Raw genomic sequence first — 27,080 nt, forward strand, 5'->3', positions numbered from 1 at the left:
CTGTCAGGGGCGGGGCCCCTGGTTCCAAACACTAGGATCCGGTGACCAGCGGCGGGCGGGGAACACGAGGGCAGGACGAGGTTGTCCTGTTCCTGATCAAACGCGAGAGGCGTTTCGCAGGACTCCGCGACACAACAGGTGACCACCGCCTGCGGGAACCCGGCCTCGGCGAGACCTGCAGACCGCAGCTTCGAGTTCTTCCGCGGGGAGGAGATTGGCGCCCGAGGGTGCCGCTTCTCTTTTAATCCTGTCCCCGCTTGGTCCTGGGTCGAGCGCTGCTCGCATCCTGCCCCGAGAAGGTGTGCTTTCTGCCTTTGCCTTTCGTACTTTTGAGTTTGACAGGCTTTCCTCAAGGCGTTCCCTGGGTGCTGTGGCCTCACCAGAGGAAACCTCAGAAAAAGCTACAGGAGGCACAGTTCAGGAATTACCCTCTCTTGCGTCTTCCTAGGAGTGGAGAGTGTATTTCAATTACAGGCTATTTAAGGGGAAATTATCTGGTCGGCTGTAGGCCAAATTCATATCTAGCAAATAAAACTACTTCATAGTTTCCCTTGGTCTAGCCAACTCCACCCCTAGGAGGTTTGCAGTTTGAGCCTCCTGTAAACCCTATGAACAATTACGCTTTCCTCAAATTGACGACACTCAGGACTTCCAAAGTTGGCGGTTTGTGCAGTTTGAGAAGCCGGGTGAGCATGAATGAATAACTTCACTCCAGATGACAGTATTTGAGAGCCATTTCTGCAGTTTTGAGGAAAATGCACCTCTTTTCTTCAGTACTAGGTGGTGCCAGTGAGTTAAATCTTTCTGGCCTAAATCTGTAGCGTGTGGTGAAAGCTTTTTAAAAAGCCTCTATAGTCCCTGAAATTTATTCAGAATAACTTTGCTTCTTGAGACTGTATTGATGCTTGGGGATGTGGCCTGTTGATAGGGTGCATGCTTAGCATGCTGGTTCTTCCCATTTTCCCCCAAAAGGAGATAGATAAATTTTTCTATTAAGCAGTAATAACTTACTGGGCAGGGGATATATCTTAATGGTAGAGTGCTTGTCTAGACATGAATGAGGCCCTGGATTCAATCACCTGTTCTGGGGGGGAAAAAAAAAGGCTGGGCAGGTTGGCACATACTTCTAATTCTAGAAATAATATAGTCTTTTCAGTTTGGGGGGTTTTGGTTTGTTTTGGCTTGCGGTTTTTTGGGGGGTGTTATTTATTTATTTATTGATTGATTGGTTTTTACTTTTTGGAGGCAGGGTTTCTCTGTGTAGCTCTGGCTGTCCTGGAACTCACTCTGTAGACCAGGCTGGCCTCGATCTCAGAGATCAGCCTGCCTCTGCCTCCCAAGTGCTTGGGATTAAAAGCGTGTGCCACCTCTGCCACCAGCACCCAGCATTTTATATTTTCTTAATTTTGAATTGCACTGATATTTTGAATCTTAAGTAACCAAATGCAATGTACTACATGTGGGTTTATTGTTCTTACAGTGATTAAAATGGCTTCCAGAGGAAAGACAGAGACAAGCAAATTAAAGCAAAATTTAGAAGAACAGTTAGATAGACTGATGCAGCAATTACAAGATCTGGAAGAATGCAGGTAACAGTATAATTATATGTTGTTACTCTGTTTCTGGTAGAGAGAGTTCAAGCTCCATGGACTCAGGCTCATGTGTGATTTGGGTCTCCTCTGTAGGATTTTACAGCACTTTGCCTATTGGAGAAGGAAACTTCTCAGACTTTGGAGTCATAAAGCCTGAGATATGGAAGACTTAAAATACTTAACCTCCTGGAAATAACAAAGCTGACTTTGTTTTTAGTATTTAAAACAGCTCTGCCTAGAATGAATTCCCGGCTAATTGCTCAAAATACTATGATTGGGCTGAGGGTGTGGCTCTGTGGGTGAGTGGGTGCCTAAAATGCTAGAGGCTCTGGACTCAGTCCCTAGCATCGAGGAAGAAGAGGGAGGGAAGAGAGGGAGAGGGAGGTTATATGCCCCTATAATCCCAGCACATGGGAGGTGGATGCAGGAGAATCCGAAGCTCAGAGTCCTTCTTGGCTCCCTGGTGAGTTCTATGCCAGCCCCAAAATATGAGACCTGTTTCAATAAAGCAGAAGAAAACAACAATTAATTGTAGCTTTTAGTAGCCTCACAAGGATGTTGTAAATATGTAAATGAAAGGTACGATACAGTGCTTGGCCAAGAGTAAGTGCCCGGTAAATAGTAGTTCACTGTGTGGAGTTGTTGTTACTTGTAGCAAATATTTAATAAGCAGCTTGTTGGGTAAATAAAATAGCCTTCTACTCAGAAGACAGGTGTGCTGCTGCCATTGATGAGCTGATGCTAATAGCAACTATTTAACATTACTGTAGACACCAGGCATTTACTTCTTAAAGAGCCCTTAGGAAAAGGCACTATAATTATCTCAAGTTGTGCAGACAAACTGAGGTTTGGCTCTGTTCATGCCATGCCTAGGGTTATACAACTGATCACTTAAATAGAAGTTACTGTGTGCCTGGAGTGTGCCTCATAGCTGGGGGCAGATAACACGCCTGAGCCCTGGGTTTGGCCACACTGGAAGACAGTGAGGATGCCAGGAGCTTACCTCTGCGGCCATGTGTGCCACTACGGCTGGTGTCCGCTCTAGCCCTGCTCTCGGTCAGGTGGGGAGATGTTCAGACTGAGACGTGTGTGATTTTCTTTCTGCACTCTGATGGAACACTGCTGCAGGGAGGAGCTTGACACCGACGAGTATGAGGAAACGAAAAAGGAAACCTTGGAGCAGCTGAGTGAGTTCCACGATTCCCTGAAGAAAATTATGTCGGGGAATATGACTTTGGTCGATGAACTCAGTGGGATGCAGCTGGTAAGAAGGATTTACTGATTGATCGCTTGTTTTTTTGTGTGAGTATATTTCAGATAGAAAATGTACGCTTTGAAGGCTGAGGATGTAGCTCTGTGGTAGTGTACTTGCCTAGCATGTACAAGACCCTAGATATATCCCAACACCACAAAATAAAAAAGAAATAAGTAAATGAAAAAAAGAAAGAAAAAGTGCTATGTTTACGAGATAGCTTTTTGATTTTGTGTCTACTTGGCTCTGGTAACGTGCTCAGAAATGGCAAATGAATACCAATTTGAAGCACCAAAACCTGTGACGACTCCCCAGTCGAATGTTGCAGATGTAACTGTGTGGAACGTTTTCACCAGTCTTTGCATTGCTGTGTTTCTAGGCTATCCAGGCAGCCATCAGCCAGGCCTTTAAGACACCTGAAGTCATCAGGTTGTTTGCAAAGAAACAACCAGGTCAGCTTCGGACAAGGTTAGCAGAGGTAAAGTTTCTTCACGCTGATCCAGTTGCTGTGTGTGTGTTCTTCTTCCTAGCCCGTGACTGTACTTATTGTACTAGTCTACCATTTAGAATTTGCCCACTTGGTGTTAGAGCCACGGCCCTTGGTTTTCTGACAGTTTGTACCTTGGGCAATTATAATTCATAATAAATGAATGCTTGAACAGTATGTGGCCATTTAAATCACCCCGACCACTTCTCCTTGGCCTCCACCTTTAATATTTTGTCCTTACTTCTGGGGCCCTAGCTTGAGATCCTATTTGGAATGATGTGTATGTATGTACTTAAGTACATGTGTGCACATGTATGCAGGTGCCCTCAGAGGCATCAAATGCCCTGGAGCTGGAGTCACAGGTGGTTGTTAGCTGCCGATGTGAGAACTGGGAATTTGACCTGAGTCCTCAGAGAGCAGTACACAGTCCTAACCACTGAGCCGTTTCCCCTGCTTGTCAAGTGTCTTTTTTGTTCTGTTTTTTGTTCTTCATGACAGGGTTTCTTTGTGTAGCCTGGCTGTCCTTGGAACTAGCTCTGTAGGCCAGGTTGGCCTAGAACTCACTGAAATCCACCTGCCTCTACCTCCTGAGTGCTGGGATCAAAGGCGTGCACCAACTGCCTGGTTTTTTTTTCCTTTCTTCCTCCCCCTCTTCCCCCCGGTTTGCTGCCAAGCATCTTTATAAACTTATTACTTCCAGAAATCTGTCTATGACTTGAATATGATTATGGACTAACCGGTAATTTCCATCTACAAGTAATTCAGTAGAATAGTGAGAACATAGCTTTAGGGAATGGAGAGATGGCTCCATTGGTAAAGTGCCAGGTGAGCAGCACACACCTGTGGTCCTACCACTGGGGAGACAGAGACCAGAGGGTCCCTGGGGCTCTTGCAGTGAGAGACCCTGACATTGACCTTTAGCCTCACCCAAACACTTTGTATACACATGAAGGAAAATCAGATTGAGATGAAATCGGTTGGGGGGCTGGAGCAATGGCTTGGCGGTTAAGAGCACTGATTGTTCTTCCAGAGGACCAGTGTTCAATTCCCAGCACCCACATGGCAGCTCACAATCCTCAGTAACTCTAGTCCAGGGTATCCAACACCCTCACATAGACATTCATGCAGGCAAAACACCAATGCACATAAAATAAGAATAAATAAATTATGAAAAAAGAAGAGCTCAGTTGGGTTTGAGTTCCTGCTGTCGGTACTGGGTGGGGCACACGACCTTTGGCAAGTTGTTGAATTCACCCTTGTACCTTGTGCCTTGATTTTCTTATCTGTAAGGTGATTATGACAGTTTCTACTTGTGGTTGTCATGTGGGTTTGGTGACACTTAGAAGCTGGCTGTAGTCCCAGCTCCTTGGGAGCCAGAGGAAGGAGGATCATTTGAGGCCAGCCTGGACAACATAAAAGACCCTGTCTCAAAAATAGGAAGGGCCAATGAGGTGGTGCTTTGGGTCAAGGCACTTACCACCAGGCCTGATGACTTGAATTCCATGCTTCGGCCCACATGCTGAAGGGGGAGAACTGACTCTTGAAAATTGTCCTCTGAGCTCCATACATGCACCGCAAACACAAAATAAATAAATAGATAAAAATGAAAAAAAAAATGTAGGCTAGGCATGTAACTCAGTAGTAGAGTTCTTACCCAGCCTGATCAAGGCACTGGATTAAATCTCCAGCAGAATAAAAATGAAATACACTTTAAGATTTTTTTGCTGGACAAGGTGGTTCACACCTGCAGTCCCAACACTTGAGAGACTGAGACAGGAAGATTGCTTTGAGTTCAAGGTCAGCCTCTCAAAAAACCAAAATAATAGATAACTTAAAAAATCCTCATGTTGGTGAAATGGCTCAGTGGGTAAAGGCACTTGCCATGCAGACCTGAAGACCTGAGTTCAATCCCTGGGACCCATGTCAATGCAGAATGAGAAAACCAGTTCCACGTCCTCTGACCTCTGCATGCATGCTGTGGTATGCATGCTCACATGCATATAGTACACACACACAATAACCCATACAATTTAAAAAGATAAAGAAAAAAAATCCTGTCTCCACAAAAATAAAAGTTTTTAGAAAGCAGTTTCTTTCCAGTGGAAGCTGTTGATCTCAGTAGAGTTTACGTCTAAACAGTGTCTATGCTATGAATTCAAATTTAGGAGCCAGCAAGATGGCTTAGTGTGTGGTGGACCCATGTCAAGGAGGAAGGAGGGAACAGACTCCACAAGTTGTCCTCTGAGCTCCACGTGTGCACTCTGGAAAGCGCACACTCTGTACACATGCATTCAAAACAATGATGATAATTTTAAACTGTATGAAAACTGATCTGATGTGGTGGCTCGTACCTGTAGCCTTAGCGGTCAGGAGTGTTGTAGAACGGGTGTGGGTTCACACAGGTCCGTGGGAAGAAGACACAGGGTACTTTGAGGATGTCTTTAACCTTTCCAGCTGCAGGAGGATTCAGCCTCTAGAGGGACAAGACACCTTCCCTCAGCCAAAGACATTTTTATTGCTCTTCAAATTTACAATTCTAGCAAGTTGATCTCCATATCCCCAAAACATCCTGATAAAGCTTCCAAGGGGGACAATGCCAAATGCAAATTCTTGATTATGGAATATCACAGTGTGCCAGATTTTTCCCAGCCACGTTTCTCATACACTTTGTACTCTTGGGATACTCAGGCAAGATTCACATAGAGGACATGAGGGAAACAAAGGTATCCAAGAAACAAAAGGTGGATTAAGGTGAGGTGCTGGCACCCTGGAGCCAGGCCGGGTGTGACCCAGGCCAGGTGTGACCCAGGGCAGGTGAGACCCAGGGGCAATTCTCCCATCACAGGAGTCTGAGGCAGGACCACAGAGTGAGACTTTGTTTTGAAAAACAAAAATGGAGTGTTAAAACTGTTTTAGGCCAGCAAGATGGCTCATTGGTTAAGGGTTCTTGCCACCAAGCCTGACAGCCAGACCTGAGTTTGATTTCCCTCTCCAGACCCACACGGTAGAAGGAGAGAAGTTGTATTAACAAAACAGTTTTTTGTCTTAAGCAGTAGGACTGAGCTCGGCAGTGGTGGCACACGCCTTTAATCCCAGCACTGGGGAGGCAGAGCCAAGTGGATCTCCATGAGTTCAAGGCCAGCCTGGTCTACAGAGTGAGTTCCAGGATATGCTCCAAAGCTACACAGAGAAACCCTGTCTCAAAACAAACAAAAGGAAAGGAAAGAAGTAGGACTGGAAAGCTGGGTTTCCTGTACAGAGTGGCCTTTGCTCCTGTGCATATGCCTTGCGTTTGTCTTTCTAGATGGATAGAGATCTGATGGTGGGGAAGCTGGAACGGGACCTGTACACCCAGCAGAAGGTGGAGATTCTAACCGCTCTCAGGAAGCTTGGAGAGAAGGTCCTGCCACTTGATGTGATACACTGGTAGAACATTTGTGTTGTGCCTGCTACGGAGTGAACTGCCCTGTGATGTGGTCTGGAGAGCTAAGAATTTTTTTAAAAAAATGTTTTTAGGTTTATTTTATGTGTGTGAGTGTTTTGTCTGCTTGAATGTATACTATGTATGTGTGTGCCTGGTGCCCAAGGATGTCAGAGACAGCATTGGATCCCCTGGACCTGGAGTTACAGGTGGTTGTGAGCCAACATGTGGGTGCTGGGAGTGAACCAGGCTCCTCTGCAAGAGCAGTAAGTGCTTTTAACTGCTGAGCCTTATCCAACCCCTAAGACTTCTTCACTGTGGCTCCTAGAACTTGCTCTGACATTTGGAGTCACTCACTGTACTTTGTCTCATCTGTGTAGCTGACAGAAGATGATGAGGCCTTCCTGTCGGCCAATGCCGGTGCTGCACTCAGCCAGTTTGAGAAAGTCTCCACAGACCTTGGTAAGTGAGTTCCCTCTTCGTCCTCCCTGCCCTCCTCCCTCTGCTCGATTTCACTCCTTCTCTTCTGTCCAGCTGTCTGTCTTTTTTCTGAATAAACATAGATTTATCAAGGAAAAGTAAAAGAACTCCCAAGAGTAGAAGGGTCTCTAAGGGAGAAATAACTTTTTTTTTAATGACGTGGGTGATTAAACCCAGGACTTGGGCATTCTCGTTCTTGAAGGCTGGGCTTATACCACAGCTCTATACTGACAGAACACACTTAAGACAACATAATGACCTTTCCTTGAGTTTAAAGTCACAGAATTATTTTATTTTTAATTTTCTTTATGTGTCTGTGCGTGCATGTGTTTGTGCATATGAGTGCAAGTGCCCAAAGGGGCCAGAAGAAAGCACTGGATCCCCTGGAACTTGAGTTAAAAGGTGGTTATGAGCTACCCATTGGGCACTGGGAACTGAACCCAGGTCCTCTGGAAGAGCAGCCAGCCCTCTTAACCATTGAGCCATCTCCCCAGCCCAGAACTGTTTTCTTCCTAAATCCTTTAGTTGGTTTTATTTTAAGCTCTAAAGAGATTTATTTCTTATTTACGTGTGTGTAGTACATATACACATATTGTGTGCAGATACCCACAGAATGGAGCGTTAGATCTCTGGGACCTAGAGTTAAAAGACGTTTGTGAGCCTTCTGATGTGGGTGCTAGGCTCCAGTTAAACTCCTCAGATAGCACACTAATCATTCTTAGCTACTGGACGGACTTTCTAGCCTCCCACACTTCCTCTTTTCCATGCAGGGTCTTACCAGGGACCCTCATCTAGCCTTGAACTTAGGATCTCTCTGCCTTGACCTCCCAAGTGCCAGAACCATGAGCATGGACCACCCACTTTGCTCTAATACTCTAAAAGAAAAATAAAGTAAGACAGATGAACTTTCAACAAATTACATGCCATGGGGCTGGAAAGATAGTTCAGAGCACTGGCTTCCAGAGGGCCTGGGTTCAATGTCCAGCACCCACGTAATAACCCACTACCATTTGTGACTCTAGGTCCAGGGGATCTGATGGCCTCTTCTGACCTGTAGGCACCAGGCATGCACATGGTGCATATCCATATGTGCACACAAAACACCTATACACAGAAATAAATTTTTAAAAATTACATACCTTTACTTTAAATTTTTTTCTTTTAAGCTGGAGGGTGGCGGGGGGCGGGGGCGGTGGTGGTGGCAAATGCCTTTAATCCCAGCACTTGGGAGGCAGAGGCAGGCAGATCTCTGTGTGTTCAAGGGCAGCCTGGTCTACAGAGAGAGCCAGGGCTACACAGAGAAACCCTGTCTCCTAAACAAAATTCTTTTAATTATTTGTGTGTGCGTGTGCATGTGTGTGGGTGTGTGTGATGCACATGTCACAATGCAGGTGTGGAGGTTGGAGGACAGCTTGCAGGAATTGGTTCTCTTCTACCATGTGGGTCCCAGGATTAAATTTAGGTTGTCAGGCATGAGGACAGGTGCCTTTACCACTGAGCCATCTAAACGTCCCCCACCCCACCCCCAGCCGGGTTTCTCTGTGTAGCCTTGGCTGTCCGGGAACTAGCTCCGTAGACCACGCTGGCCTTGGCCTTGAACTCACAGAGATCCTCCTGCCTCGGCCTCCCAAGTGCTCAGGTTGAAGGCGTGCTCCACCACTGTGTGCTCCCTTTCCTTTTGGAATGACCCTTCACTGTCTTGTCCAGGCTGGCCTTCAACCCTCAGCTCTCCAGTAGCCAAGACTGTGCACACACCAACACTCGCAGCTTTTTCTTTCCTTTTTTAAAGAATTACTTATTTTAAAAGTTTACATGTATGAGTGTTTTGCTTACATGTATATAGTGGCTTAGGAGTCCATAAGAGGGCATTGGGGCCCCTGCAACTGGAGTTCCAGTTGTGAACTGATGCGTATGCTAGGAACCAGACCTGGGTCCTCTAGCAAATGCTCTTAACCACTGAGCTAGCTCCTCAGCCCCAATATGCCCAGCTTTGCAGCGACTGTGTTACAGTACCTGTCAGCAGCATGTAACTGTAAAAGTGAGTTAGGAGTTTATATACTTGCCTTCACACCTGGAGCTGAGTTAGGGTTCATCCCAGTAAGCCATTCTTGTGGCAGGATTGTTCGTCAGAGGGAAGGAGTTCCAGATGGCAGCCGCCATTGTCAGGATGAACGTGTCTGATTTCTGTTCTTTATGTGTTATGTCCCCTTGTTACCTGGGATTGTGAATGCTTTGAAATAACCTTTGTATTTTGTGTCTTTTCCTAGGCTCTGGAGATAAGGTCCTTGCTCTGGCAGGTTTTGAGGTTGAAAAAGCCAAGAAATGACAGTGTGGCGATTGGCACCCCCAGACCCCTCCTAACCGCACACAGTGCTTTCATCCCGAGGACTTGGAGGCATTGCAAAGACATAGAGGTTCTCAGAATGCCCAAGAACAGGTGACATGAAAACAGTGGCTTCTGCTTAGGCCTTTCCTCCCAGGAGGCCCTTGTCCTTCTTTGTGGGGCTCCCTTAACTGACCCTGGGCTTGTTGGGACGGGAACCTGCTGGACTCATTCTGTGGTTTGTTTTGTTAAGACGCCTTGTGTTTTAGTGCTGATCAGAGTGAAAGCTGTGAGCTGGTGATTGTCCTGATTCTTGTCTGCACGCCTTGGGGTGACCAGGGCGGTGATGTCACTAGCCCTCCTGTGTCTGAATCAGAAACCTTTTCATTTTCACACAAGGAGACCAAGACACAGAAAGAGCATGTGATCTGTCTGAAGTCACATTAGGGACAGAGCTGTGACTGTGGCTCAGGTGTCCTGACTCCTGGTTTTATTTCTTTATTCTGTACTGTTGTTGTATTTTTTAAAAATAATTAACTTGTATTTGTGCAAGTTGGCATCTATGAAAATTCAGTGTCCTAGCCAAGAGTTGAATGGACACTGTGGGGCTGTTCCCAGCCTGTGAGTGGGCAGCATGAATGGGGCCCATTGTATCTCTGGATTTCTAACAAGCAACAATGGGAGGCCCTGTTGAGAGCCTCCTGAAGTAACTTAACCTCCTGCCTTGTCTCAATGAGGAAGCAATAGGAAAAGGCAGCCCCAGGCCCTCTGGGGAGGTAACAGTGAATTACTATAAACTGTGCCGTTTGGGGAGAAATATAAATTCAGTTATGAAGAAAGCAAGTTTCTCCCTGAGAGCAGTGACTGCATGGGCAGACGCACAGCCACGTCCTTCCACGTACTTTCCCCAGGCATCCTTCCTGTGTTTCTCAATGTTCTCTATTTTTTTTTTTTTTGCACTTTATACAAATTAAAAACATTTTTACTGCTTCTTATAAACTTAAATTCTACTAGGTGCTTTGCCAACTGAACAAATTAGGGGACCTCAGCTATGTAAATGCCTTATTTGGAACTTCTAATGTCTTTTGGGTTTTTTGAGGGGGGTGGGTCTCTGGGTCAACAAGTTGACCCAGTAGAAAAAGGTGCTTGCTGCCAAGCCTGATGACCCGAGTTTAATCCCCCAGATTGACATGGTGAAGGGAAAGAATTGACTTTTACCAATTGTCTTCTGACCTCCACGTATGTGCCATGGCTCATGTGTGTGCACACATATACATGCATACCCATGTACACACTCAATAAATAAAAGAAAAATTAAAAAGGGATCTCCCTGTGTTGGAGTCCTGGGTTCAAACTCTTGTCTGGCCTCGGCCTCCCAGGAGGCCGGTCCTGCAGAGGAGTGCTGTGGTGCCTTAGCAGTGGGTTGTCTCCGTTTGCTGTCTCATGACCATCACTCACTGAAGTGTCACACACCAAGAAAGGCCGACCACCGCTGTCACCTAGGGGACTGTGTGTATGCCACCACCGTTTCATAGAGATGAAGTTCTTATTCACAGAAGTCCCTGTTTAACTTAGATTCAGTAGTGATTGTACATTCACAGTGCTGTGCAGCTCCCAACCTAGTGCCAGGTTATTCCCATCACCCCCTGCAGGAAAACCTGCATCTAGTAAGCAATCACTCCGACATGCCTTCCTCCCAGCCCTCCAGCCTCCACTGATCGGCTCTCCTGTCTCTATGGACTTACCTCTCTGGATAGTTCACATGAATGGATGTGTGATTATGCACTATATGGCCTTATTATGTGTCTGGCTTCTTCACTTCATGCAATGTTTGTAGGGCTAACCTACATTGTAACACACTTCAACACTTCATTCCTTTTTGATGGCTGAATAATACTTCACAGTATAAATACGATGTTTTGTTTAGCCATGTGTTTGATGAACGTCTGAGTTATTTTCATACTTTTCAGCTCTTGTGAATAGTGCCACTATGAAAATTTCTACACAAGTACTTGTTGAATGCCTATTTTTCAGTTTCCTTTGGGTCAGTACCTAGTAATAGAATTGTTATGTTACTTTTAAGCCATAGCAAGATTATCCTTTGCCTCATGATCCCCCAGTAAACCAAGGATCTAAGAGTATTTTTCATGTGAAAGAGCCTCATGTCAATCTGGAGCCCTTAATCTTGGTGTCCCTTAATCATTTTTAAAGAGTAGCACCAGGTGGCTAGGTATAGTGGCATCACCTGTAACTCCAGTACTGGGAAGCAGAGACTGGGACATGAAGAATTGGAGGCCAACCAGGGCTTCTTGGTGAAACCGCATCTCATGCCAAAAATCGAACCAAACAACCAGATGAGCATAGACAGGTACTTACTGTTCATCACACCCACCTATCCTACTTAAAGTTATCCTCCATTAAAAGATGCTGACATTTGTGGTTACATCAGTTACTTCATCTTTTTCCTTTTTGGTTTTTCAAGACAGGGTTTCTCTGTGTAACAGTCCTGGCTGTCTTGGAACTCGCTTTGTAAACCAGACTGGCCTCAAACTCACAGTGTGCCATCACAGCCGGCAAAGTTACTTCATCTTATGGAGCCTCACCCTTTTCAGTGGAGCTAGTAACGCCTACCTTACACCTTAGTTTGCATTTCCCTCCTCAGGATTAGCATTGGTGCTGCTCTGCCATTCGGCTGCTCATTTTAGCACTGTGTGACATCTGCTTCCCCATGTCGTGTTCATCAGTGAGTTCTGTGCAGTGCAGTTATTAAATGCTTGTAAGCCGTCCGCGTCTCCTGTTCCCATTGCATACCTTTTCAATCTCTGGAAGTTGGAAGGTCCTGATACACAGCAGCTAGCCTTTATACATATATGTGTGTGTGTGTGTGTGTGTGTGTGTGTGTGTGTGTGTATTGTGGGTTTTTGTTTTTTGTTTTTTCAAGACAGGGTTTCTCTGTAGTTTTTGGTGCCTGTCCTGGATCTCGCTCTGTAGACCAGGCTGGCCTCGAACTCACAGAGATCTGCCTGGCTCTACCTCCCGAGTGCTGGGATTAAAGGTGTGCGCTACCACTGCCCAGCTGACTTATAATATTCTTATGTCTGGATGTTTTGGGGAAATCACTGCACTTTAAGCCAGATGTGGTGGCACACACCTTTGATCCTAGCATTGGGGAGCAGAGGCAGGCACGTCTCTGAGTTCCAGGCCAGCCTGGTCTACAGAGTGAGTACCAGGCCAGCCAGGGCTACATACCAAGACCGTGTCTCAAAATAAATAAATAAATTTCCTCATTTTTCAAAGAATTAGGGCTGAAGCAAAAAATAAGTTCCAATAAGAGAATGTCTAAATGGACTGTTAGTGAAATCAATAAAACAAGACTTTGTGTTTCAGCATTTTGTTTGATCTTATGAATGGTACAACAGGTATTTTAGATAGATGGGTTTTCAAGGAGAAAACTAAGGCTTTGGGGCAAACAGCTTGTTAACTTTGATTGTTGGACCTTTCGCTGAAGGCAGAACACCAAGTCTTTTAGTGACTAAAAGACTGGGCAAGTCCTCCATTGACTCGGTGTCTTCTGCAGTAAATGATGGACAGTTGGAATTATTATGGACTAAGTGAACCCGGCCATCACCGCAGCGGTCAGTCACCTTCCTGTCTGCTGTTTGTTGTATTTTGTTTTTCTCCGTATTCTTTCTATTACAAAGACCTTTCTGTTACTTTGCCTCTCAAAATGTTTTTCCAACATTAGTATGTAAATTAAAACTGTCAACATCCCACACACAGTCTCCCAGGAACAAATAGCGCCATATAATTGCTTCCATTCTGTCTGGCCCTGGAAGTCAAAAAAGACATTAGAAACTGGAGAAATGTGTTCAATATTTCATCAAGTTTCTAAAATCCAGCTAAAAGTATGGCTTTTAGTAGATAATCCTCAAGTCTATGCCCCTTTGACACCCTAACTCACCTCCATTTTGAAATTTTTCTCACTATTTCAATTGACCTCCCAGTATAGAGACCATGTTGCTGGCAGGGCCTTGAACACAAGAGGACATGCTGTTCCCCACAGACCTAGCAATTACAAGTCTGAGGCTGTCAATTGGAAGCATCCTAATGTTTTGTCATTTGTCTGTAGGAATTTTGTTGCTTACAACCTCTGTCAACTGACTGGCTCAAATAACTGGAACCGGGGATGTATCTTAGGGAAGAGCACTCGCTACGCATGTGCAAGACCTTTCATAGTTTTGATTTTTAATCATTGTAAAATTGCTGTATCAAAAGTGTACATCCGACATACAGTGCTGTCCTCAGGAAAGCCATCATCTGCTTTGAGTCAGGGTCTCTCATTGGCCTCAGGATCAATGTTCAGGTTAGACTAGCCAGGGAACCCTAGGCATTCGCCTGTCTCTGCCTTCCTAGTACTAGGATTAACCAGCATGTGCCACCAAACTGGGTTCTGGGTTCTGAGGGTGGAATTTAGGTCCCTATGTGCAAGGCAACCATTGTACTTACTGATGCATCCCTCTAGGTTCTGGCCCTCCCACCCCAGTTTTTGAATGACAGCAGTCCTGAAAAGTTATTTCCAAGATCAGATATCAGCCATGGAGCCTCTGCTCCAATTTCTAGCAATTGTAACCATGAACTTCTGGTACATTCTCCAATGCCTCTGATGAAACCATGTTCCAGACATAATTTCAACACTTGAATTAAGAATGTAAGTTATCAGCCGGGCGGTGGTGGCGCACGCCTTTAATCCCAGCACTCGGGAGGCAGAGCCAGGCGGATCTCTGTGAGTTCGAGGCCAGCCTGGGCTACCAAGTGAGTTCCAGGAAAGGCGCAAAGCTACACAGAGAAACCCTGTCTCGAAAAACCAAAAAAAAAAAAAAAAAAAAAGAATGTAAGTTATCAGATGGGCAGTGGTGGTGCATACCTTTAATCTTAGCACTTGGGAGGCAGAGGCAGGTGGATCTCTGAGGTTAAGGCCAGCCTGTTCTATAGAGAGCATTACAGGACAGCTAGGGCTACACAGAAACCCTGTCTTGAAAAACAAGCAAACAAAAGAATGTCAGTTATCTTTTAAATTTTGTTCACTTGTCTTTTTTAGACAGCCTCACTCAGTGGCCCAGGCTGTCCTAGAATATACTGGGTAGTACTCTGGCATTGCAGACATGCAGCTCCACACTGGCCCCTAAGAGTGTGCTATCAAGTTGTCTGCTTGCTCTGAAATAAGTTAGCAGTCAGCTCTTTTTATTTATTTTTATCGCTGTCAAATTGCCATATTATTTGAGACTATACTATAAGAGGAGTTTATTGAGGGCTGGCAAGATGGCTCAGTGGGTAAAGGTACCTGCTGCCAAGTTTGACACCCTGAGTTCAGTCCTGGGGACCCACTTGATGGAAAGAGTGCCAAGTGCCCCAAGTTGTCCTCTGACTGTACTACCTACACACAAAGAAAATGATTTTTTTAAGCTGGGTGGTGATCGCACACACCTTTAATTCTAGCACGTGAGAAGCACAGGCAGGCTGATCTCTGGGTTCGAGGCCAGCCTGGTCTACATAGAGAGTTCCAAGACAGCCAGGGCTACACAGAGGAACCCTGTCTCAATAAAACAAAACAAAAATTTCCTTTAGTTCTGACCTTCTTTCCCCAGGATTCATTAGCCATGTCCCACTGGAAACTGAGGTAGTTTGCTTCAATGATAATCAAAGAGACCGGTAGTTTAGGTCAATGTAAATGTTTTTCCAGGATTAGATTGTAACTCATGGCCATGTCTAGGGTTTGGCCATGGTTTTAGGAAATATGAAGCTTTGCTATTTCATATTTGAAAACGGTGGTCATTTTTATTGGAATCTCAAGTTTAGAGCATGTTTATCCTGAGTCTTGACAAATTGTACCTTAGGTCCACTTTGTAAAGTTTAGACCTAATGAAATATTATTTCATACTTACTCAGAGCACTTGTTCTCATGGAGCACACCCAGCAAACCCTGTCCATGGCCTCAGCCTCCTGATTCCTCCCTCGGGTCGTCTTCTGGAAGTATGAATGGCTTGTTGCTATGCTAGGAAATAGCAAGAGCAAGATTCCATACGAAGGTATTAGAAAACTGATGCCTTTCTTCAGGAAGTCAGACCTCCAGCAGCACCTTTGCCAGCTTGGCATTTCTGACCACCTATGTTACTTGTGCCAGAGTGGGAGGTACATTGTGCCAGATTGTTTGGCTTTGGGGAATCTCACTCTCTCTCTTTCTCTCTGTTAAACAGTGCTGGGGATCAAACCCCAGAGCTCACACATGCTAGGCAAGTGGTCCACCTCTGAGCTGCACTCCAGCCCTGCAGTTCTCCTCTTCTAACCCGGCTCCACCTCTTTCTAACCCGGCTCCACCTCTTTCTAACCCGGCTCCACCTCTTTCTAACCCGGCTCCACCTCTTTCTAACCCGGCTCCACCTCTTTCTAACCTGACTCCACCTCTTTCTAACCCGGCTCCACCTCTTTCTAACCTGGCTCCACCTCTACCTGCATTTTAAGTTTGTGTGTTATGTATTTATTTTAACAGAGAGAGAGAGAGAGAGAGAGAGAGAGAGAGAGAGAGAGAGAGAGAGAGAATATGTGTCATGGCACACTTGTGCAGGTCAGAGAACAACCTCCAGGAGTCAATTCTTTTCTTCCACAATGTGGGTTTCAGATTGAATTTAGGTCATCGGGCTTGAGGGCCAAGTGCCCTTAACTGCTAGTATCTCTCTGGACCTGACCTCAGAATTTCTACATAGCTCAGGGTGACCTCAGTGTTCTTGCTTCAGCCTCCTGGGTGCTGGGATTACAGGTTTATACCTAGTTTTTCTCCCACTTCTCAAGGGCCTTCTATATACTCATAAATATTTCGTGAAGAACTGCTTTGAAGCTACCGTATAAAGAATTATGTGGGGGCTAGGGAGATGGCTCAGTGGAAAAGTATGTTGGCTGTGCATACATGAGGACCTGGGTGTGGATTCCCAGCACACCGTAAAAAGGTTCGGTATGGCTGTGCAAGCCTGTAACCATGTACTCCAGTGCCATTGGGAGTAGAGATAGAAGGATCACTGGGGCTTACTGGTCACCAGCCTAGCTCCATGTTCATTGCAGGCTCAAGAGTGACAGAACAAGACACCTGACATCCTCCGCTGGCCTCCACATGGGTGTCCACCCTCACACACATGCACATACATCACACATATAAACACAAAACTGTGAAAGCAAAATAAAGCAGGTGGGGTAGCATATGCCTTTAATCCCTTAACTCAGGAGGCAGTGACTTGAGGATTGCTGTGAGTTCCAGTCCAGCCTGGGCTACATTGAGGCCCTGTCTCAAAAATAAACAAACAAATTAATTTTAAAAAAGAATACTAGCTTTCAAATAGGAGCTGGTGAGATGTCTCAAAGGGTAAGAGTGCTTGCTGAATGAAAACTGATCCCTGGATCCCACAGCAGAAGAAGAGAACCGATCCCTGAGCATTGTCCTCTAACTTCTGCACAGGTGCCGTCGCGTGTGCCACCGCGTGCGCCGTCCCCACCGTATATATACGTACACAAAGACTCGTGAAAATATTAAAGAATACTGAGTAAAATGGTGGCACTGTGTCTGGCCTACCTAGGGGCGCGTGGTGAGAGTCTGGGTGTCTGGAGGGATGGGAAGAAGGTCTGGGGAGACACTGGAGCACCCTGTGTGGGAAATGGCTCACAGCTCTGTCCCTCCTGCGGTTCCCTTTCCTGGAGGTGAGGTGAAGAACTTTCTCTGTTATATTTCCTCTTAATGATGCAAATGAGCTTTAAGAGACCTTGTAACAGCCTGATGAAAGAGTATGAATGGGCTTGTGGGAACTAGCGTATTAATACTTGAGTTGTCTCAGAAGGGCATCATTGGCAGCAGACATGGAAGCCAAGTTAAAACTAGTTCCTTTCTCTTTTCCAGCCCCTGCAACCCTTTTAGCTTGCTGCTTCTGAAAGGAAAATGAATAGAATGGCCAGCTCCAAGTTGTTTTAGAAGGTTTGTGTCACCTGTAGGTGTGCTTGGAGACTCCCTGCCTCCTTCCCTGCGAGCCTAAGACAGCTTTCCTGCTAGTTAGTTAGTGAAATAAGCGTCCCTTTCTGTTCTGTACGTACTTAGCCACCAATTAGTCAGATGAGCAGAAATGCTCCCCTGCTGCGCACTGTGCCAGGGGCATGAAGAGGCTGACACTGCCTTGCTGGTGCTAGCTACTTTTAAAGCTCTTTTATCTCCCAGGAAAGGACTCAATAGGTTTGGTCTACTCCCTGGAGCCTGTAGCTATTTCAATCTAACTACTCATTAAAGTCAATTTAAGATATTACTAAAACCTTTAGATTCTTTACATGAATCACCTCTCCTTGAATTCGTTAAAAATAGCTCACTTTCACAGCTCAAGGGCGCCCCATCTCCACCAGCCTCACCCCCAACAAAAATATTGATGTCCAACAAGACTAGCTGCTTATTAAAAACTCAAGCCGTCCAGGCATGATGTCGCATACCTACACTCCCTTAATGCCAAAGAAAGAGGCAGATGCATTGTGAGTTCAGGCCAGACCTTATCTCCAATCAAAATAGACAGAGTCTGGAGAGATGGCTCAGCAGTCAACAGCACTTGCTCTTGCAGAAGACCCAGGTTCAGTTCCCAGCACCCACCTTGCTGCTCACAACCATCTCTAAGTCCAGTTTCAGGGGATCCAGTACCCTCTTTTGACCTCTGTGGGCACCAAGCATGCACATAGTGCATACCAAGCATGCAGGCAAAAACATACACATAAACTAAAAATTAATAAATCTTGAAACAGGCTGAGGTTTTATTTTACCAGCAAATAATAAATTATATCACCACATAAACCAGGTGTGGTGGCACACACACCTATTAAATTCCAGCTTTTGAACTTAGGTGGTAGTGGCTCACCTTTAATGCCAGCATTTGGGAGGCAGATAGATATGTGAGTTCAAGAACAGCCTGGTCTACAAAATGAGTTCCTGGATAGCCAGGGCTGTTACACAGAGAAACCTTGTTTCAAAAAAACAAAAACAGCGTTTGAGCAAGAGGCAGGAGAATCAGAAGTGGGTTTTTTTGGGGGAAGGTTATACTTGGGTACACAGAAGAAAGGGTAGTTTAAAGTCAGCCTTGGCCACATACTGAATTCAGAAGCAACCTAGGATATATGAGACCTATTTTAAATTACATTTTTAAAATTTTATTTCATGTGGGTGTGTTAAATAGGAGGTGTGCTTGAGCCACAGCTGTGTGTGGAGATCAGAGGATAACTCAGGGTTAGGTTCTCTCCATCCGCTGTGTGGATCTTAGGATTGAACTAGATCATCAGACTTGGTGGCATGTACCTTTATCACGGAGTTACCTGTCTCTCCATCCACTGCCTCTACCCCCTCCTGTTGTAGAAAACAACAACAGGAGTAGGACACTCCTTGAGCATATTTGCTTTGAGATATGGCAGCATTACTCAGAGAATTACTTCTTCACACCTCCTTCCCTTGGGTGGAGTAAGCTTCCTCGCCTCGTAGTTGGAGCTTGGCCAGTTGTTGGGGCTTGGCCACAAGACAATTGGCCACTGGAATGTTTGTGGTAGGACTCCCGGAGAGAGCTTCAGTGAGCTTCCGCTGTTGCCTTGCTTTTGTCCCGTCATCCTTGGAAGAATAAGATGGCTGACTAGCCAGCCCCTGGGCTAAAGAAAGGTGGAGTAATCCTAGTCCAGTCAGCTCCTGAACCCTGTTGATCCAGCCCAACCAGGCAGAGCGACTGGCCAGCCCACAGCCTGAAGCCTGACAGATTTAGCCCTTGAGAAGGGGGGATAAAAAGGAAGAGCCCATAACCAGCAAATTGTAGGTGGTTTGCTGTGTTAGTTCCTTTTCTATTGCTGTGTTAAACATCATGACCAAGCTGGGCGATGGTGGCGCACGCCTTTAATCCCAGCACTGGGGAGGCAGAGTCGGGAGGATCTCTGTGAGTTTGAGGGCAGCTTGGTCTACAGAGCAAGATCCAGAACAGGCAGAGCTGCATAGTGAAACCCTGTCTTGAAACAAACTTTTATTAGTTTTTATTTGGAGATGTTTTTTGTTTTGCTTTGCTTTGCTCATATAGCCCAAGCTGCCTGCAAACTTGTTACATAGTGGAGAGGACGACTTGAATTCCATCCTCCTGCCTCAGCCTCTTTAGTGCTGCCACATCCAATTCAAGTATAAACTTAAATGTTACTTTCCTGAGGATGAAGGATCCTGATAGAGCCTCGATCCTAATCCAAGGTTATCTTTCTAGAGATAGTTCAGCCTTTAGCGCTTAGCTACAGTGACAAAGAATTGCTCATCCTTCATCTCATTGGCGTGTGTCTGGCCCACTATGAGGGCAAAGACAGTCTACATGATTTGCTACCTTAACCCTTGCCTCCCAGGGTGCCATGCACCTGGGAAGTAGTCACTGACTGTTCCTTGAGTGACTGATAGACTAGAGTTTGTGTCTGGACCCTGGAGAGCTGGCTCAGTGGTTAAAAGTGTGTAGCTCTTACAGAGGACCCAAGTTCAATTCTCAGCACCTGCTTTAGGTGACTCACAAACTCATCTAACTCCAGCTCCCAGGGAATCTGATGCTTCTGGCCTCCAACAGTGCCAGCACACACATACCTATACGCATAATTAAACATAATAAAATATGGGGGGGCTAGAGAGATGCCTCAGTGGTTAAGAGCACTGGCTGCTCTTCCAGAGGTCCTGAGTTCAATTCCCAAGAACCATCTGTAATAGGATCTAATACTCTCTTCTGGCATGCAGGTATACATTCAGAGCACTCATACATAAAATAAAAATGAAGGAGTCTGTGCTTGAACTAAAGTCAAAGCATGCATGTGGCACTGGCAAACACATGAATCTGTATTTAGAAGGTCACATGGGAACTGAGCATAAGGTGGAATGAATATTAAAACAGGCTCAGCAAAGGAGACACGGAGACACTGTTGGCCTCAGAGGCAGGTCAGTGATAGTAATCATGAGAGATGTCTAAATGGAACTGAGCTAGAAGTGAGCACTGTGTAAGAGGAATATCACTAATAGCAGGGAGGGCGGCAACGTGGAAGACTAGTCTCTGATAGAATTGCCTGTGAGTTTCAGACCGGTGACAGCAGTCCTAGAATATGAAAATAACATCAAAACCATGCCCCCTTTTTGGTTCTTAACTTTAAAAATAGTGGGAAAGCTTTTGAAAGACACTATTATAAGTATCACAGGATGTACAGAGACCAAGTAGAGCCTTGTACGATTTGATTTTTGAGTTGAAATTCTCAGCAGAGCCTGGTGGTGCACACCTGGAATGCTAGCACCTGGGAGGTGAAAGCAGGCAGATCAGGAAGGAGTTCAAGGGCATCTCAGGAAGCCAGGAATAGTGCAGGCTGGTGTAGGAGGATCGTGAGTTCAGGGCTGTCTTACAAGTTCAGGGCTCCATGTAGCTAAGAATATTTACTACACAAGCATGAGGACCAGAGACCAAATCCTCGGCACCCACATAAAAAGTGGGTGTGGCTACACGAGCCTGTAGCCCCAGTGCTGTGCAGAGCAGATGCAGGAGGCTCCCTGGGGTTTGCAAACTGCCAGACTATAAGCAAAGCAGTGAGCTCTAGATTCAGTGAGAGACACTGCCTCAAGGGAACAGAGTGGAGATAGAGCAGGACATCCAATGTCCTCCTTCAGCCTGTACACGGGCACACATGGGCGTAACACCCCTACACGTGTGTGCATACTCCATGCATACATACAGCACATGCATACACAAATCTCATCAACATTTCATGCCCTTTCTTTGCTATCATAAAAGGAAGCAGTGTCATTTTTAAATTCTACTTTGTCCATGATGTTTCCAAACATAACCTAATTTTTTTTTTTTTGGTTTTTCGAGACAGGGTTTCTCTGTGTAGCTTTGCGCCTCTCCTGGAACTCACTTGGTAGCCCAGGCTGGCCTCGAACTCACAGAGATCCGCCTGGCTCTGCCTCCCAAGTGCTGGGATTAAAGGCGTGCGCCACCACCGCCCGGCTTAATTTGTTAATTTTTAAAGGGAAAAAGTAATAGAAAAAAAAATAAAATATTCTTTTACTAGTATCATATATTTCTCCGGGCTTTATAGCTTATGTTAATTAAAATGACTTCAACAGAAGATCCAAGAGTAGCTTCCTTTTTAAAAAAAATTGCCTGTGTTGGCTCTAATGTTCATTGCTTAAATAATTAATAGTCATTACTGCCTGTCATGCAGCATGTGGGAGAAGAGTGAGGAATCTCAGATCCCCGCACATTTGCACCGTGCCTGTCTCTTCTGCAGAAGCTTTTGTGGGAGGCTCTTCATTAGCAGGCATCAGGGCCTTTATTATTTATTAACTTTAAAAAGGAGGCCTCTCTGGTTAACCAGCTGGGAGGCGCTACTGCCGATGGGAAGTGATTTCCCACAGTAATTGTAATGAGGAAACAAAGGTTGGGTTGTGGAGAAACAAAACCACCAAGTTCATTTAGGTTGAATGATCTCTGCTGGACAGAACAAATTCTGACTGTCCCAGAGTGTGAGGTGAGATGGCGAAAGTTAGACCTCAGTTGTATAAATCACAGAGGACCCTAGTCAAAGAAGCATGGGGCACAGGAAGGTCTAGTCTCGGGGAGGTTGACAAGTCCTACCACCTTGTGAGGGAACATGCAGAACAAAGCTGCAGATGGTATCGGCAGACCCTGGGCTTGTCTTTCGCACTCTGCTGAGCAATCTGTCCCTCACCATGGCCAGGAAGGAGTTGCTGGTCAGCCGTGGTCTCTCGAGCCTCTCCGGATACTCAGACAGTCCCGCAGTATCTGCAGGCAATGATACTCAGTTAGCTGTGTTCTAGGAGGGAGTGGTGGCTCTTTTAGCCCTCACTCACAGAGAGTAGAGGCCATTTGCCTTAGGGATTGTCTTTTTCTTCAGTCCTTAATTGGACAATAACCAGCAGTCAAAAGGCAGCATAGACTATGTTCACAGGCAACAGGCTGAGTGTGTGGATCCAAGGGGAGATCTCAGTCACTATCTTTATCGTGACTAGACTGTCGGAAGCTGCACCTGCAATCTGATACAGTATATTCTCACAAACATGCAGGTCTAGCAAACTACCCACCTCAGGAACGAGGTATGACTTCTTTACCCTGACCCCAAGCATATATATCAGGGCTTTGTGATGTGGGGGAATCTGCTTATCAGATGCTGTGAAGACCAACACTCTGGGAGCAGGCTGGCAGCTAGCCAGATGTTCACAGCTGCACCTGCCCTACTCAGGACACAAAATATGTATATTCACTAATGTACAAAATGCTTTCATCATTATTTTTAGTAATTCCTTATTATCCCCAAAGGAAAATTGGTTGAATTTTTGCCAAGGCACAACTGAGTAGGATGGAACATGCTGCCAGTCTTTGTCCCCTGTGCATATCTGTCCTCTGAAAAGTTAGAGCCATACCGATTATAAGCAGATCACAGGCATAGGGACCAGAACGAAAGGTAATTGTCTCACTTAAAGAACAAAAGCCTCTGTGTGTGCATGCGTGCGCACACACACGCACACACATGCACATATACCTTGATGCACGTATTGAAGTCCAAGGACAATCTTGAGTGTCAGTCTTCAACTTCCAGCTTGTTCAAGACAGGGTCTTTTGTTGGGCTATGTGTACACCAGACCCGCTGGCTCTGAGCTCCCAACGATTCCCATGTCTCTGCCTCCTTACCAGGCCTTGAATTAGACATTCACTCTCTTGTCTGGCTTTATGTGGCTTCAGGGGATCAGAACTCAGCTCAGATTGTATAGTGATTGCTTTACCCAGTGAGCCATCTGTCCAGCCAGAGAGACAGAGACAGAAAGACAGAGAGAACAACTTTGTAGAGTTGATTCTCTCTTACCATATTTACATGGGTTCAGGATACCAAACAGGTCATCAGCTCATGTGTCAAGTGCTTTTACCCACTGTGCCACATCAGTGGCCCTTTGCTAGTAATTTTGAGACAGAATCTCACTTCCATAGCCCAGGCTAGCCTTCAGCTCAATACGTAACTGTGAAGTCTAGTCTTGCCTCAAACTCATGACAGTCCTCCTGTCTCAGGCTCCTGAGATTACAAGGGTGAGCCACCATGCTTGGCTTTGTCTACTATATTATTTGTTAGTTAATGATTGTTACATTTAGATTTTTTGAAAATTGGTTTCCCCCCTCCATTTCTGGCACTGGGGTCAAATTCAGTGCCTTGTGCATGCTAGGTAAGCATGTCACTACGGAAGTACACCTTCAACCCATGTATCCACTACTTCCTTGTTGCCATGATAAAACTCTCTGCCAAAATCAACTTACGGAAGGACTTATTCCACTGTACTGTTTGACAGTCCATCATGGCAGGGAGGCAGTGGGAGCAGAAGGCGGCTGCTCACGTCACATCCAGAGTCAGGAAGTAGCGGCTGATTCTCCTTTTCATGAGTCCGGGACTGCAGCCCATGGGGTGATGCTGCCCACATTTCATTCACCTAGTCTAGATGATACCTTGCAGACAGGGTCACAGGTTTGTCTCCAGGGTGATTTTAGACCCTGTCACGTTGACAGCCAATGTAAACATCACAGTCTGATGGTTACGTTTTGGTTCTGTTTCTGAGTTTGTTTTGAGCTGGGTTAACTGGTGCCCATCCTGGCCCTGAACTTAAGTTCCTCCTGCTCTTGCTTGCCAACTGCCCAACTAGATTCTAGCTGCTTGCTTGCTTTCTTCCTTTTTGAGATGGGGTCTTCCTTTGTAGCCCTGGTTGGCTTGTAACTTGCCGGGTAGACCAAGTTGGCCTTAAACTCACAGAGAAAGGTAGTTGCCACTATTCTCTTCGAACTTTATTTATTTATTTATTTGTGTGTGTGTGTGTGTGTGTGTGTGTGTGTGTGTGTCTTTGTGCATAGGAGAGGGGAGCATGCATGCCCTGCAGCAGGAATGCACAAGTCAGAAGACAAGGTTGTGGAGTCTGTTCTCTCCTTCCTCCTTTATGTGAGCTCTGGGACAGGGGAGGGTGTCGGACTCAGGGTATCCGGGTTATGCACAAGGGCCTTTACCCACTGAGCCATCTTGTCTTCCATTCATTACTAATTCCGAGAGTTTAAAGGAAAGATTCAAATTGGTCCATGTTGTGTCACGTGTCTCCCCTACTTTAGGGGAAGAGATAAAATACTCATGAATATGCCAGAGGGATGAGGCTCACTTCCCCAAGGAGGGGAGATGGTGTGGGACTGTCAGAACTGACAAATGATCCTTACTCCCTAGGCATAGGATGGAGCCAGAGCTAATCTAAAGTAACCCCGCTGCCTAGAAATGCAGATTGCCCAACTCTGAGTTCATGGGGTAGTTGAGAGACTGATTGTGTTGATGAATTTACTGTAATTTTAAACTATAGAAATGATACAGGGGGGCTGGAGAGATTGCTCAGTTGTTAAGAGCACTGGCTGCTCTTGCAGAGGATCAGGGTTAGGTTCCCAGCTCATACATGACAGGCAGTTCCAGGGGATCCAGTGCTCTCTTTTTACTCTGAGGGCACTGCATGCACATGGTAATCAGACATACATTTAGACAAACACTTATACACATAAAACAGAACAAATAAATCTTTAAAAAATACATATGAAAAATTTGGGAAAAATAAAAAGTATCCATTATTTCACACTAACTAATGCATTTTAATCTTCTGTGTTCCTTTCCCACCTAGTCCTTAAAGATATCTTTAAAAAAACATAATACATACTCTTATAGCTTGAATACCAAGCAACATGAAGTTTTTATTGATTTGTTTAAACATCAATATTGACATAAAAAACAATGTGAATTTGTGTTATTGCATCGATGTGTTCACTGGGAAGCCAGGAGGACCCATTGGTAAGCTGTATTGGCAAATATTTGTTGAACTTTTGCTCCTGGTACAGTAGCCTTCTGAATTTTTTTGAGATATAGTCATGAATAAGGCATATTTCTGGCCTTATAGTCATAAATAAGAATATTTTGGCCATATCCTGGATTCATAATCTCATAACTACCATGTCCGTCAGTCATGATTACAGTACAGTCTGTGGAATCAAAAGCAGAGAGGAATCTGAGCATTTCAGAATGTAAGCATGGTGTTTTTAAAATATTTACTCTAAGAGTCGGGAGGTTGGTCGTTGAATCCCCAGCACCCACGTAAAAGCTGGTAATCAAAGTGCTGAGTAGGCAGAGCCCTGGGGCTTGCCGGTCTAGTCAGTCTAGACTTAATTAATTAAAATTGTTTTAACAGGTTTGAGTGGAAGTACTCTTTATGGATGGGTAGTGCTACTCCCAGAAGCCGTAGATCTTAAGCAAACCCCCCAGTGTCAGGTATGGGCTCTCTCCCTGTGAGCTGTTGGCCAGGGAGCCGCAGAGGCTGCAGAACAGTGGAGGTGCCATTGCATTGTACTGCTCTTGATCACCCCCGCCCCACGCTACATTGCTGAAGACACTGCTCACTTGGGCTGCAGCACACAGGCAAATCAGCTGACACTGAGATAGCAGCTTCCTCCGTCCTGGATAGCAAAGTGTCGGGAGGTGCTGGGTCAGAACCCTCACCAGGAGGCTGGAGCCATGGCTCAGGGGTCAAGAGCACAGACTGCTCTTCCAGAGGACCTGAGTTCAATTCCCAGCACCCACATGGTAGCTTACAACTGCCTGTAGCTTCAGTTCCAGGGAATCCAACACCCTCATACAGACATACAAGTAGGTAAAACATCAATGCACATGAAATAAAAATAAATAAATCATTTAAAAAATCCAAAAAAGAAAACTCAAGTCTTCCTCAGCTCCAGGTTCTATGAGAGGAACTGATGATGATAATAATAATAGTAATAATAATTAATAATAATAATAGAATAAGGTGGAAAAAGAATAGTGGGAGATACCAGACTTTGACTTTTGACCTCCACACACATGTGCACACACAAACAATATGTACACATATAACTGTTGTGTAGCAGTTTCCTCCAAGATTATAACCTGTCTTTGAAGGAAGCTCCGTAAGGTACAGGATGTTAAGTTGGGGCAGTGGTGGCACATCACTTTAATCTTAGCACTCAGGAGGCAGAGGCAGGTAGATCTGTGAATTCAAGGCCAGCCTGTTCTGCAGAGTGGTCCATATAGCCAGGGATAGCCAGGGCTACACAGAGAAACCTTGCCTTGAAAAAACCAAAACCAACCAAACAAAACAAAAACAAAAAAGACACAGGATATCAAAATGGAGTTGAAGTAACTGTATATTTTAAGGGAAGGTGAAACATTCTTTCCTACAGCTAAACTCATTAAGCTCAGGAGGTAAACAATTCGGTGGCTTTAGGAAGTTCCTGAAATTGACCAGATTCACTAGGCCCCTCCCTTCCCAAGCGTATATAGGCAGTAAGGCCTGCTGAGCTACCTAGAGGAGGCATGGACCAGCTAAGCTGCAGGGAAAGAACATTGTCCTACCTGTGGAACTG

The 27,080-nt window shown here is 45.4% G+C and overlaps 1 protein-coding gene across 1 annotated transcript; it reads left to right on the forward strand.

Moving 5' to 3' along the window:
• Window positions 1-10: 10 nt before the first annotated feature.
• On the forward strand, window positions 11-11,487 carry Lzic (leucine zipper and CTNNBIP1 domain containing). Its single transcript, XM_052716133.1, has 7 exons — window positions 11-299; window positions 1,481-1,589; window positions 2,721-2,856; window positions 3,224-3,322; window positions 6,636-6,731; window positions 7,133-7,214; window positions 9,500-11,487. Exons 2-7 carry the CDS (start codon window positions 1,489-1,491, stop codon window positions 9,556-9,558), a joined length of 573 nt encoding a protein of 190 aa, XP_052572093.1. The 5' UTR covers window positions 11-299; window positions 1,481-1,488; the 3' UTR covers window positions 9,559-11,487.
• Window positions 11,488-27,080: the final 15,593 nt, after the last annotated feature.

This window comes from Peromyscus californicus, unplaced genomic scaffold, assembly GCF_007827085.1.
Source record: "Peromyscus californicus insignis strain IS unplaced genomic scaffold, ASM782708v3 Scaffold_5__1_contigs__length_169319896, whole genome shotgun sequence".
Taxonomy (NCBI): Eukaryota; Metazoa; Chordata; class Mammalia; order Rodentia; family Cricetidae; genus Peromyscus; species Peromyscus californicus.

What these genes read in the sequence shown, in the direction of transcription:
- Lzic (XM_052716133.1), top strand. Translation starts at nt 1,489, where the DNA reads ATGGCTTCCAGAGGAAAGACAGAGACAAGCAAATTAAAGCAAAATTTA. An exon ending in TCAGGAAGCTTGGAGAGAAG is followed by an intron (nt 6,732 to 7,132) that starts GTCCTGCCACTT and finishes TCATCTGTGTAG; the next exon opens with CTGACAGAAGATGATGAGGC. An exon ending in GAAAGTCTCCACAGACCTTG is followed by an intron (nt 7,215 to 9,499) that starts GTAAGTGAGTTC and finishes GTCTTTTCCTAG; the next exon opens with GCTCTGGAGATAAGGTCCTT.